The sequence below is a fragment of the Enhydra lutris genome, unplaced genomic scaffold (assembly GCF_002288905.1).
Source record: "Enhydra lutris kenyoni isolate GAN:26980312 unplaced genomic scaffold, ASM228890v2 scaffoldscaffold69, whole genome shotgun sequence".
Classification (NCBI taxonomy): Eukaryota; Metazoa; Chordata; class Mammalia; order Carnivora; family Mustelidae; genus Enhydra; species Enhydra lutris.
The window spans coordinates 3,962,153-3,974,924 of record NW_019154153.1 but is presented as its reverse complement, the minus strand read 5'-3'; the positions used below and the strand labels follow the sequence as shown (position 1 = coordinate 3,974,924).

Sequence of the window (12,772 nt, the reverse complement as noted above, 5' to 3'; positions counted from 1 at the left end):
ATGTGGGCCTTTCCCCAGCTCGATCTGTCTTGCTGGGGTCGAGATAATTGAGAGCAAGGTCTTTCAAACTCCTTGGAGCACAACTCATGGCCGGAAATGCATTTTACATTGTACTCAGAGCACACACACAATTTTAACAAAACAATACTTCTCCTACTGCGAGCAATATACTCTGACATTTCTCACACTACTTTATTCTATCCTATTTCGTTTAGCCAAAAAATGCTGACCACAACCCACCACAGGACGGCAACCTGTAATGTGAAAAAACACCAGCTTGGGAGCGTGCAGAATCGAGAGCAGAAGTGGTAAAATTGGCCCAAGATACAATTCTGGTTGTGGTCTGACTCCTAAACTTGCACCAGATTTCAAATGTCTCATAGACAAGGTGTTTTTGGGGAAAAAGGGAGCACGGCCTACAAAACCACACAATACTTAAAGAACACGGCAAAATGAGGAAGTACTAACCAGGCTTCTGGGATAAACAGAAGAAAATCATCTCAGGGTTGTGGGAACAGTGAAGACCAGAGTGTAAAATGTTCGGAAAGGCCGTCTTCAAAAGCAAAACACTGGGCCATTCCTGTAATCACCACGGATGCCAATGACTTGGAGTTGTGCCAGGGGAGATGGAGCTTGGAACCAGGGAAAGCCCTTAGCTCATTGCTCCACTGGCCGGAAAGCCTGCTTTCATTACAAGCGTTGGAGCCCTCCAAAAGATCTGTGCTCCTGGCTCACAAACATGCTTGTTTGCCATACAAGGAGAATGGGGAGCTCCAGGGGGGAGGGAGCGGTCCCGCACATGTGGAATGAGGTGGGGGTCCTACGATTCTGCCGATGTGATGGGTAAGGTACACGAGGAAACGAACAGAAGGCCAACTCGTCTCTTCTTTCACAGCCCCCCTAGGATGGCTGCCATCCTTCCATGCCCCTCTGTGATGTTTGCTCCCTATTCTGCCAGCACCATGGATACCTGGGGGTGGGGGGGTTCAGGAGGCTCCTTTTTCAGCTAAGAGGGCAAGTCCGGCTAGGTGGGATCGTGGAGGCTTGCAGGAGCACACTGGGGTGGCTGGTCCGGATGGTAGAGGGTCTGGTGAAGCAGGGCACGGACGGCTGGGACGTCGTCAGGATCTGAGGACAGGAAAGGGGTGGGTCAGAGGTTGGGGATCTCCTGGGTGCCTGGCACAGGGCTGCCCCAGCCGCGAGCCCTCCTGGGACTCACCCACGCCCAGCTCCTGCAGGAGGTTCTGGAACTCTGGCTCAGCCTCCAGCAGTTTCAGCAGATTGGTCGATTCCATCCGCTCGAGCTGCACCTCCCAGTAGACGTAGATCTTTTGGTTGAACGTGACGTACACGAGGCAGGGGCTGTTGCGGCCCTCCTTGCAGGCAAAGAGGCCTGAGGGGTGTGGGGAGTGGGACGGAGGTCAGGGGGTTCCAGTCCCAGTGGGGAAGGGCAGAGCCTATGATGCAGACCTTGGAGTCAGCCATTCCCACCCTTCCATAGACGGCAGGCCAAAAACCAAAGGCCCGCTTTCTATTCTGTCTGTAGTGGGAACTCAGAAAAATAGGTAAAATAGGGGGCACCTGAGTGGCTCAATAGTTAAGTGGCTGCCTTCGGCTCAGGTCATGATCCCAGAGTCCTGGGATCGAGCCCTGCATCAGGTTCCCTGCTCGGTGGGAAGCCTGCTTCTCCCTCTCCCCCTGCTTGTGTGCTCTCTCTCTCGCTGTGTCTCTCTCTGTCAAACAAATAAAATCTTAAAAAAAAAAAAAAAAAACCACGTAAAATACGTGGCCTATTTCAGACATGGAAAAACACCAGGCAGAATAGTACCCTAAAAGTGATAGTTGTTGATGACCCCATCTGAGTGATGGCCCTGGAGGAATGAAGGGGAGTCTTGGTAGTCCAAGGGGTAGATGAGCAAAACACAATCAGAAACTCAGGCTTCTCTTTGATGGCCACAGTTCCTTCTTCAAAGGCATTTTAACCTTTCAGGACATTGGAGAATGAACCCCAGAGCACTGTGTAATTCTTAGCACCTCAGCAACCAAAGGTATCCCCATGTTCCCTGCAAGAGCCAGTGATGCTTTTCAAGTCCCCGATTTGGAACTAATGCCAATGCTCTAGAATGTTCCTCACCAAGTTCTGACATGCTCAGATGGGAAAGAACTTTCCAGGGCCTTCACATATCCCAGACAGAGAGGTGATAAGAACTCGGCTCATTCTTTTTTAAATTAGTCTCTTTTTTAAGGTTTTATTTATTTGACAGAGAGAGAGATAAGAACTCAGCCCATTCTTTTTTAAATTAGTCTCTCTCTTTTTTAAGGTTTTATTTATTTGACAGAGAGAGAGAGACAGAGAAAGAGAGAGTGAGTCAGGGAGTGGCAGGCAAAGAGAGAAACAGACTTCCTGCTGAACAAGAAGTCCAACGTGGGACTCAATCCCAAGACCCTGGGATCATGACCTGAGCATAAGGCAGACGCTTAACTGACTGAGCCACCAGATGCTCCAAATTCAGCGCATTCGTGAAGATAATCAGAGATGGGTCTGTCACTCTCCTTTATTCCTTATTTGAAGGGTGCTTGGGTGGCTCAGTGGGTTCAGCGTCTGCCTTTGGCTCAGGTCATGATCTCAGGGTCCTAGTATCGAGTCCTGCATTGGGCTCCTTGCTCAGCTGGGTGCCTGCTTCTCCCTCTGCCCCTCCCTCTGCTTGTGCTAAAAAAAAAAAACCCAAAAAACAAAAACCTATACAGATGGCAACCTAGTACCCACTGTCACCCTCTAACACAAGTGCTGAAGAACTCGTCTGTTTATGAAGACTCAAGTTAGGGGAGGCGGAGACAGTGGACACAGGGGTGGACAAGCGTGGTGAGAGAGGGGCCATGGGCCAGGGTCCCACCTGCACAGAAGGCTCGGATGTTCTCGTCCACCTGGAAGCGGACGACGGTGCGGTTGTGATCAATGATATACGTCTGTCCATCCCAGGCACAGGCCACCACCTCCTCATGCCCGTTGCCCTAAAAAAGGCCAGAGACCAGGCTGCAGGGGTGACCAGCAGCTGCTGTGCCAAGAGCCCTCGTGATGGGGCCTGGATGAAAGATGAAGGAGCAGCGCACCTGGCCCTGTGTGCTGAACAGCCAGCTGGCAAAGAAAATGAGCCTAAGTTTCTTACTGACTTCGCTCCTCGAGTCTGTGGCCACAGAGCCCACGGGGGCAACAGTATGCCCAGTCTCCTACGGAAGAAGCTTCAGCCGATGGAAGTGAAGCCACTCACACGCGGTCACGCAGCAGGGAAGGGAGATGGCACAGAATCAGGGCTCAAACCCGGCCCGGTCTCCCGGCTTTAAAGCTTTGGGCCTCTTCGCCTAACCATCACACGTGCACAAGTCTGGCCCCATGTGCAGGCTGCGGGGGCCGCAGCCTTAGTAAAGAGGGGCTTGTAGACAGACGAGAAAAAAATGGTAGAAGGAGTGGGGGGCGAAGAACTCACTTCTGGACCCCAGTAACTTATTTCTCGTTAGAGCCGTTACCGCTGCCAAACCACTGGTGCAGGCACCGTGTTGCCGGGAAGAGAACGGGGCTGAGCGCCGAGGGATACGGGCAGACAGACGCACTTAGAGTCCGTCTGAAGAGACGGAAAGGGAATTGTGAAGGGAGGATGTCTCGCTTAAATCTCATCTCTCCGTGTCAGGGAGGTAAGGCTGCTCCTCTCACCGTGACATCCAGTTTCTCCAGGGCGAAGAGCTGGTGATCCACCTGCACCGACCACAGCAGCTTGTCTGCTTCCTCCATCAGCTTCAGGGTCCCTGCGGGGGGCGGGGGGGGGCAACAGGCAGGCCGGGGTGGGCATGAAGGACCCCTGAGCGGACCCCACGTGCACACTGCCCCCGACCGCAGCAGGAACTCACCATCCAGAGTGCAGAGGGCAAAGAGGCCAGAGCCAGCCCTCTCAGCGGTGTGGCCTGTGGGTGCAACAGAAGGATGGGAAGAAGAAAAGGTGAAGGGCGGGGCAAGGTCAGAGGGTACAGGGTGAGGGGCGGTCCAAGGCCGGCAGAAAGGGAGGGCCCTGCGGCTCCCCTCTCCCAGGACTGATGCTGGCCCCTCCCCTGGGCTCCCTCTCACACCCCCAGCCCCCCTTCACCTCGTTTGATGTTGCCAACGAGGTGGGTGGAGACGTTCTTGTTGTGGATGCGGCCAGAAGTCTGGTGCAACATGACATCTCGGGCAGCCAGGGTGTCTCTGTGTGGGGTGGAGGGGGGTACTAAGTGGGGATCAAGTGAGCCTAGTTCTCCAGTACTTTTCTAGCCCCGATCTCTGTACGGGCTCCCAGGATGTGAATCAGCCTGGACACTGATCGCTGAGCCTTGTCTGGCCCGTGTGGCAAGTAGAAGAAAAGAGAGACAGAGCTGCCAAGTTAGAATCTTGGAATCTCCTCCAGGTGCTACAAGGTGAAAGCCTAGGATTCCCTGGGTCCTCAAATAATCTTCCGTAGTGGGGAAGAGGTGCCATGCTGGGACCCGGCTGAAGCAGCTCTGTCAAATACATACCCATCTGCTTCCAGGGGAATCCGGGAGCCCCTCTGGATTCCATGCACCCCACGCCATCCACAGGCCTGCACCCTTACCTACTGCCCTCCGGGGCTCCCTCAGAGGTGGGGGGGGGCCCGGTGTCCTTGTTCCAGGTACACAGCAGAATGGCGTAAGCACAGCCTGGCTGAGATACCATCAGTTCTGGCACACCCAGGGGCCCGGGAGTCACCGAGAGACTGTCCACCTGCACCAGGGAACAGGGGCTGACAGAGGGCTGGGACAGAAGTGGGACCCTGCAGAGAATAGGGGAGAGCGTGGGGTAGGGGCCCTGGAAACAGTGCCCCGGGCTTCAAGGGCAGGAGCAGGAGGAATAATGCAAGTTCATGGGGCTCCTGCTCAGTTCCATTCTCTCCATACAGCCCACCTGCTCTCCACGTGCATACGTCCTATGGCCGTGCCGTAGAGCACATCACACCACCTGCGCCCTCGTTTGCCAGTGCTCCCTCCTCTCTGCCAATGGTTAGTCACTTGCCCCTCACACCCTGATTTGAAACTCTCTTCTTCGGATTTCTCTCAATAAGGACATGTTCCCTTTCTCCCACCCTAAATCCAGGCCCATAACTGTGCTCCCTTTCCTGGAGGGGGCCTCCTCCCTGCCCCCTGAGGCCCCTGAGCCCCACACTCAGCCTCTCACCTGACCCTCCAGCGTCCATTTCTTGAGGGACACCAACTGTCCCATGGGATGCTCAGTGCCCTCGCCCAGATCTTCCCAGCGGAAAGCGCGGACCACGCGGTCTGTGTAACCCACCACCAGCTCGCAACGCCCGTCTCCATCTGCAGATCCAGAAAGACAGATGCGTTTGGAGCCGAATGTGTAGTAACGAGCTTGCATCCTTCACACGTGTCCTCCCTGCTCCTCCGCTACCATCACCACTATTGGCACTTTCACACACCACAACCTCACACCCGATGTGAACCTGCAAGCACTGTGTCTGCACCTGCTCCCCTGCCTTCCTTCGCGTGGAACACTCACCCCCCACCCAACTGCTCCGCGGGTCCTATCACGGCTTCCCTCCTGCTACTGCTGTCAGATATGCAACCCGAGTGTCCCGACTCACGCCACGTACCTCCCACTGCCTTCCGGGCAGCTTCCGGCCAGCACATCAAGCCCTGTATCTGCAGGGCTCGCTCCCTTGCCATCTTCAGTGTCTGGCCAAATCTCACCCTCCCAGCAACGGCTTCCCCACCAGCTCCATTTAGAATTGGTACCTCCACTTCTCTGCCCTGACACTTGCTAGCCCCTTTTTGTGGTTTCTCTTCTCCATGGCACATCCGACCTTCTCATATAGGACTTCATTTCTTACAATGTTTTATACTGTTTCTCTTGCGCCCCTTCCCAGTAAAGGTCCAAGAAGGCAGTGACTTTTGTCTGTTTTTTTCACTGCTGCAATCCCACTGCCTAGAACAACACCTAGTTTATAATAGGAGCTCAGTAACTCAACATAAAATGCATAATAATTGCACACGTGAACACTAACTACCTCCCTGAATCCCTTGAGATCGGCTCTACTACCCATCAACTCCTATTTCCCCGGCTGCTTGCCGACGGCCGTGCCTACCGATGTCGCTGATCAGCATGACCTTGGTGTTGGCAGGGATATGCTGTTTGAACACTGGATGTTGCTCCTCTGCCGTCAGGCTCTCGTGGTGCCCAGAAGCATCCAGGGCCTTGGCAGGCGTCAGGTCACACAGGTGAAACCATCCTTCGGCACTCACCGCCACTACCAGGTTCTGGGAGAAGCAGAGGCATGGGAGGGATGAACTGGGGAGGGAAGTTGGGGCACGAGCCTCGTCACTAAAGCACAGAAGTGAGAGGGCTGAAGCCTTTAACTCTCAACTGGTTTCTACCAGGAGATGGGGGTCAATCTAGATATAGCCTTGGAGTTCTACCGAAGTCCCAACATCCCATAGGGTTCTTACCTTTCCTTTATTACACACATCTCCGACCCCAACGCAAGTCAGCTGCAAAGAAAAGGGGAGACACGCTGAAGGAGGCCAGTACTCCTTAAACTCCAGGAAGCAAGGAGAGGTTCGCTACCAGTGTTCGCTGAAAACTTGTGCCATGTGACCTACACTGATAGCTCACGCTAATGGAGTTCTTGCGCGATGGGTTTGGTTCTACCCCAGACACCAACAGGAAGACCTAAAGTGGTGAAGATGGTCTGGGCTGAACAGAAGTTTCACATCAGGATAGCCAGTTTATTTCTAGACTTCTTCAAAGTCTTGCCCCCCATTTTCTACTATACTTTATAAGCTCAGATGACCTTGGCAGCTTTGGAGTACTAAGGGAGCCACTCCACAACAGAAAATAAAAACCAGCCCAGAAGCTGGGAGCACGCCGCCTGGTGGCTCCCCTCCCTGAATCGAATGAACCCTGAAACAGCAGCTGGGCTGAGAAGCCGGTGAACTGGGGACACACTGGTGGGCTCCTGGGCGGCTTAGCCTTGACAGGAAGGATCCCTCTGCCCCTCAAGCCCCAGGGAGTCGGACACTGACCATGCCCTGGCAGGAGCAGGTGAGCCACGGCCGGCTGTCATCACTCTTATACACGAACAGCTTCCCGCTGGTGTCCCCCACGACCAGTTCATTTAACTTCAAACAGGGAGAGAAGACAGGGTTAGTTAGAATGGGATCTTAGGGAACCACCTCAAACTTTTCTGTATGGGGCCCCTCCTAGGGACGTCACAAGATCTCAATTTACATCTTCACTAACTTTTTAGTTAAAAAAAAAAAAAGAAAAGAAAAAGTCCTCTGCAACCAACAACAGCACAGTTTCCCAGAGTTTCTTTAATTCCCTGTAGGGGTAGGTGTGTGTCAGGGGAGGTTAGCAGAATGGGGCAATATAGAAATCTATGACCCTGGGACGCCTGGGTGGCTCAGTGGTTTAAGCCTCTGTCTTTGGCTCAGGTCATGATCTCAGGGTCCTGGGATCGAGCCCCGCAACGGGCTCTCTGCTCAGCAGGGAGCCTGCTTCTCTCTCTTTCTCTCTGCCTCTCTACCTATTTGTGATCTCTCTCTGTGTCAAATAAATAAATAAAATCTTTAAAAAAAAGAGAGAGAGAAAGAAAGACATCTATGACCCTTCCCATCCAGAAGTCTGACAATGGAACAGCCCCAGGGGCTGCGTGCCTGACTGTTCACTGTCAATGAGACATGTTTCGAAAACAACCCAAGATATTTAACTCTTGGAAAATTGGACTTCAGACCACGTATTTAATTGCACGCCAAATGAAAAGACAAGGTCAGCTCTGGGGGTCCTCCTTCTTCTCACAAGACTTTCTGATCACAGTGTGTATGAGTGCACGTGGAGGGGGCGGAGGTGCTGGAGGGGACAGTATGAGGGGTTTGCAGGCCTTAGCCTCCACGCTCTGGGCCTCTGGCGCCCTCAAGTGGTGGCCGAGCTCTTAGGAGGGGGCGACCTGTACCAAGCCTCTTCTCTATTTCTATCTGGGTACTCCATTTTCCCAGCGGTTGCCCGAAGGCTGGCTACCTTTCCAGGGGCTATCAGTGATAGCAAGGTAGCACCAAAGCCCTTTTCCACAAACAGCTTCCTGATTTTCCTGGGGAGGGGGGGCAGCCAACACCTCTTTCCTATCCTCAAAACAGAGTGAATATTAGACTCTCAAGAGCTTTCATTCTAAAGGCAACATAGACATAACATCAACAGTAAGGAAAAGTTGAAAATGAACTGGGGTTTATTAATAATGATTTACTTGATTTGATTCTTTGATTTTTTTTTTAATAGTTACAGGAGTTTCTGGTGGGAATATTTGATCACAGAAGCATAAAGTAAGTGTTTTTTACATTAAACTCTCTCCACCGCATGTTTCCATTACGACTGCCCCAGAGGACTTGCGCAGATACACAGGACAGCACCTGCGTGGCAGAGAGGCTCAGTGTGGCTACCTGGATTTGAATCCCGCTGCCTATGCTTAAAGTTTCTCATCTATAAAACAAAGATCATAAGGGTATCTACCGCATAAGGTTGTTGCGAGAATCGAGCTAACAGCACAAGGCCTTTATAACAGTGACTAGCATAGCATGAGCACTAACACCAGGCAGTTTTCAGCCTCTAGTTAAATCCCTCCAAGGCCAGGGACCCTACAATCCATTCTTTTTAATACACTCATGCAGCAAATGCTGTAGTCCATAAGAGGGCCTCAATAAAGGTTTACTTAATGGACTAATAAAAAAAAAGGCTTTGGAGGAGGCACCTGGGTGGCTCAGTTGGTTAAGCATCTGCCTTTGGCTCGAGTCATGATCCCGGGCCGGGGGTGGGTGGGGTGGTAGATCCTGGGATTGAGTCCATACTGCTCAGTGGGGAGTCTGTTTCTCCCTCTGCCACCTGCCCCCTGTCCCCAGCTCATGCTCACTCTCTCTCTCTCTCTCAAATAAATAAATAAAATCTTTAAAAATAAATAAATTTTTTTTAAAAAGATTTTTTTTTCAGAAACAAAGAAAAATCAGGATGAAAGAGAATGCTCAGCTAGCCCTTGAGTTCGCAGGTAAAGCCAGACAATGAGTTAGGGGTACAAAGATAAATGCCGCAGACTCCCTGCCGAACCTCACCGTTTAACAAGGGCACAGACACAGAAATAAAATACAAATACGGTGCGGTAGGTAGAGTGAGCAAGTAGATGTGACCCAGCCAGGCAGTGACAGCAATGACAATGAGGTAATGGCTGGTCTCCTGGAAAGGAGACATTTCTAAGGTGGCCCATCTGCTTCCCCGGAGCTATAATGCTTCCCAGCAGTTCCTCTTCTCTGTGGCTGATCCTGGCTCTGGCCTCTGGAGATCACTCACTGACACTAAAGCGCCCCAGATGAAGAGTGCCATCGCCAGAAATACTCAAGGAGAGAGGCGGCAAGGTCTTTGATCTGCTGCAGCCTTCCAGTAGCCAGGCTTTTGTGGTCAGTCCAAGAGGGTGTGCATTCTATTTCTGCCTTCCCCTCCCCACAACTTACCAGGAAATAAATTAGTTTTCAAAGAACTTTAGGCTATCGATTTATCAGGATGAAATAAGTCGTTTTCCTGCCCCAGATCTCTGAATGGTAACCTGGGGAACCAGTAACAGAATTTCTATCCACACTCATGCAGGCTGAATGTACCACATACAATCACTAGGCAACTATCTCAACTACTTGCCCTTCTTTCCGTTATATTTATCAATAACCGGCAAAGCCCTTCAAACTGCTTCCAGAGACATAATCACATTTGCTTTCCATAACTGCCTTCAGTTATTCAACAAACATTTGATGAGTGCCTACTATGTGCCAGGCACATTCTAAGTGTTGGGAATATAGCAGTGAAAAAACAAAAATTTCCTATCCTAGGGTGGCTGGGGGATGGACATTGGGGAGGAGGTGCTATGGTGAGTGCTGTGAAATGTGTAAACCTGATGATTCCCAGACTTGTACCCCTGGGGCAAACAATACATTATATGTTAAAAAAAAAATTTCCTATCCTTATGAAGCTAACAACTCAGATTAAAAAAAAAAAAAGGTAGTACAATATATCTAATATTGCAGAACTAAGTGTATTAGTGCAATCCACTTAGAAAAGTTCAATTTCCAAAAAAAGCTGATGTTGTGAAGCTATGAAAAAAGGCATGTATTTTTCCCTTTTAAACAAAGAGGACAATCAGATAACACAGAAAATAATGCACACCTAAAGTCACTCTGTTAATTTACTATTTGAAAATGTCTCTCTTGATTTTCTCATAAAACTGTAATGCTTGGCATATGAAGAAATGTGAAAGCCCAGAAAACAATACAAATTTATGAGAATAACTCCTTCCTCCCTCCAGGGTAGAGAGCCAAAAGAGGCCTCATAAAATATCTTCTCTATCACAGCACAAAGCGGGGGGGGGGGGGGGGGGGATGTTTTAGGCCTTGTTTTTTTCCAGAGAAGAGAGCACAGAACAGTTAGGGGGGGATGAGAATAAGTAAGGAGGCAGAATAGGGAGATGGGGCAGAGGGTAGGACAGGATGGCAATACGGTGCTTTGCATTAAAAATATGAAATCATGGGGGCGCCTGAGTGGCTCAGTGGGTTGAGCCTCTGCTTTCGGCTCGGATGGTCGTCTCGGGGTCCTGGGATGGAGCCCCGCGTCGGGCTCTCTGCTCGGGGAGGGGCCTGCTTCCCCCCTCTCTGCCTACTCGTGATATTTCTCTATCAAATAAATACATAAAATAAAAAAAAACACATGAAATAATGAATGAAAACATAGTCTGTTAAAGAGTGTCTCACACCAGCAACAGCTCCTTTGATGCTCCACCACAAAACTCTACATATTTTAATCACTGCCCCTCCTTACATTTTGTTATTCTTGTGACCATCACCCCACCTGAGGGCTGGGACTGTCTAGTTCATTTTGGAATTCCCAGGATATAGCACAGCCCTTGGCACACGATGGGCAGCTGAATAAGTATTTGCAGAAAAACAGAACCAAATATTAACAACGCTAATAGCTGCGTTTCTGTATTAACTCATTTAAACAACGAGGAAAACAACGATTGGGGAGAGATGAAACGGTAGATGTAAACTGTTTTTGTAATGCAACCAAGGTGTTGCGCTTTCAAGTTGCCAGGCCCTTGTGTTCTACGGAGCAGGCTAGAGAAACCCTGCCAGGCTGGGGCCCGCAGAGGCAGAAAAGTACAGCCCAACTGTGTAATCCAGCCTAAGGGGCACGTGTCAGAGCAGCAAAGGCACGCTGCAAGCTGATTTTGAGGCTTCGGAAGGTAAAATGACTTGAGAGGTGATGCCCCTGGAGAAAGCATCACGACAGAAGCAATGAACCAGGACCTCTGGCCACCAGCTTACCAGGCTCCCACTGTGAACAAGTTACTAACTTAGGCAAAGCATCAGTTATGTATGCCCCTAAAAGAACACCAGACCAGGGAACCCGAGCAATTCGGTCCTGAAGTCCAGCAGGAAACCTCCCCCAGGTTCTCCCCTAGCCCCCAGTCCACCGCGCCAGCCCCACCGCGCAGGCGCAACGCGCACGCCCACGCTGCGGGCGGCTCCTGCACTTCCCAGGCCCGTCCCACCCTGAGCGTCTCTGCAGAGCCGGGCCGCGTCTCGCAGTGCGCATGCACTGACCGTGTCGTTATCGACGTCTCCGAGGCAGATCGCGTGCGGGAAGAGGCTCCCACTAAATTCCAGAGCGACGCGCTGCACGTAGCTAACCGACCTCATCGCGCTTCCAAGGGCCGAGGAACCGGGGAACCCCGCTAAATGTTCCCCGAGCCCCTCCCGAGAGCCGCCCGCGCGGAAGGCCGGCCAAAGTGGAAAGTTACGTCACCCCCCGAGCCTCCAATCGCGGCCTTCGTCGCTTAATCTTAAAGAGGAGGTGGGTCTTCTGAGCCCTCTGGGCGTGGGGGCGGGCTTACCCAGCTACGGATGTGAGTGACAGGGACCTGGGCCACTCCTGTCCTCCAGAGCTCCACAGGGCAGAGGTAGACCTACCCCGACGGGGGCCGATCTGTTCCCCGGGCGACGGGCTCTCCCGGGCTTGACCCGATAACCTTGACCTCTTCTTTTATTGCCCTAGCGATGAAGATTCCCAGCCATCAGACTAAACCAGAGAATCATAGTAATCGTAATTACGGACAACTGTATGCTTTCCAACAGTTTTTTTTTGTTGTTGTTGTTGTTTTGTTTTGTTTTAATGATAAAGTTACCGGTTAGGAAACCTGGAAACAATATAGTGAATTGAACCGGTATTTAGAAGAACAAATTAGAATGAATAGAAAATACCAAGTTACTCTCGAATAGTAAATATTCTTTCTGTGAAATCTTTGTTTCAATTGTGTATATTTATATATGTATATTTTATATACTGACTTATGTGAAAAAGGATTTTTAAATGGTGTGTGTAGGCTTTTGTGGTCAGTAGTTTGAAAACCACTGGCAGCGAAGCACGTTTCGTATATATTGTTTCATGTAATCAGCACAACCCTGGGTGCTTGTATTATTATTACGGTTTTTGGATGAGAAAAACAGGTTCAGCAAGATTAAGTAACAAAACAGAAAGTTGTAGAGCTGGGGCACAAACCAAGATCGTTTGATCCAAAACCCCAGCTCCTTTCTACCATTTATGCCACAGTTCCTAGGAAAGTCCTCAGGCTGGAGGTTGGATTGCTGAAATTTTGGATCTGCTCTGCCCTGTGCCCTCCTCCTCCAGACA

At 50.9% G+C, this 12,772-nt stretch overlaps 1 protein-coding gene across 1 annotated transcript; it reads right to left on the bottom strand.

The window, feature by feature from the left end:
- Nucleotides 1-73: 73 nt before the first annotated feature.
- LOC111159832 (integrin alpha FG-GAP repeat containing 2) lies at nt 74-11,842 on the bottom strand. The gene is made up of 12 exons (XM_022522472.1): nt 11,686-11,842; nt 7,081-7,176; nt 6,505-6,546; nt 6,144-6,315; nt 5,219-5,358; nt 4,620-4,768; nt 4,137-4,234; nt 3,904-3,957; nt 3,710-3,801; nt 2,895-3,012; nt 1,220-1,393; nt 74-1,128 (listed from the first exon to the last, which is right to left on the bottom strand). The coding sequence occupies exons 1-12, from the start codon at nt 11,779-11,781 to the stop codon at nt 1,025-1,027; spliced, it is 1,335 nt and encodes a 444-aa protein (XP_022378180.1). The 5' UTR covers nt 11,782-11,842; the 3' UTR covers nt 74-1,024.
- Nucleotides 11,843-12,772: the final 930 nt, after the last annotated feature.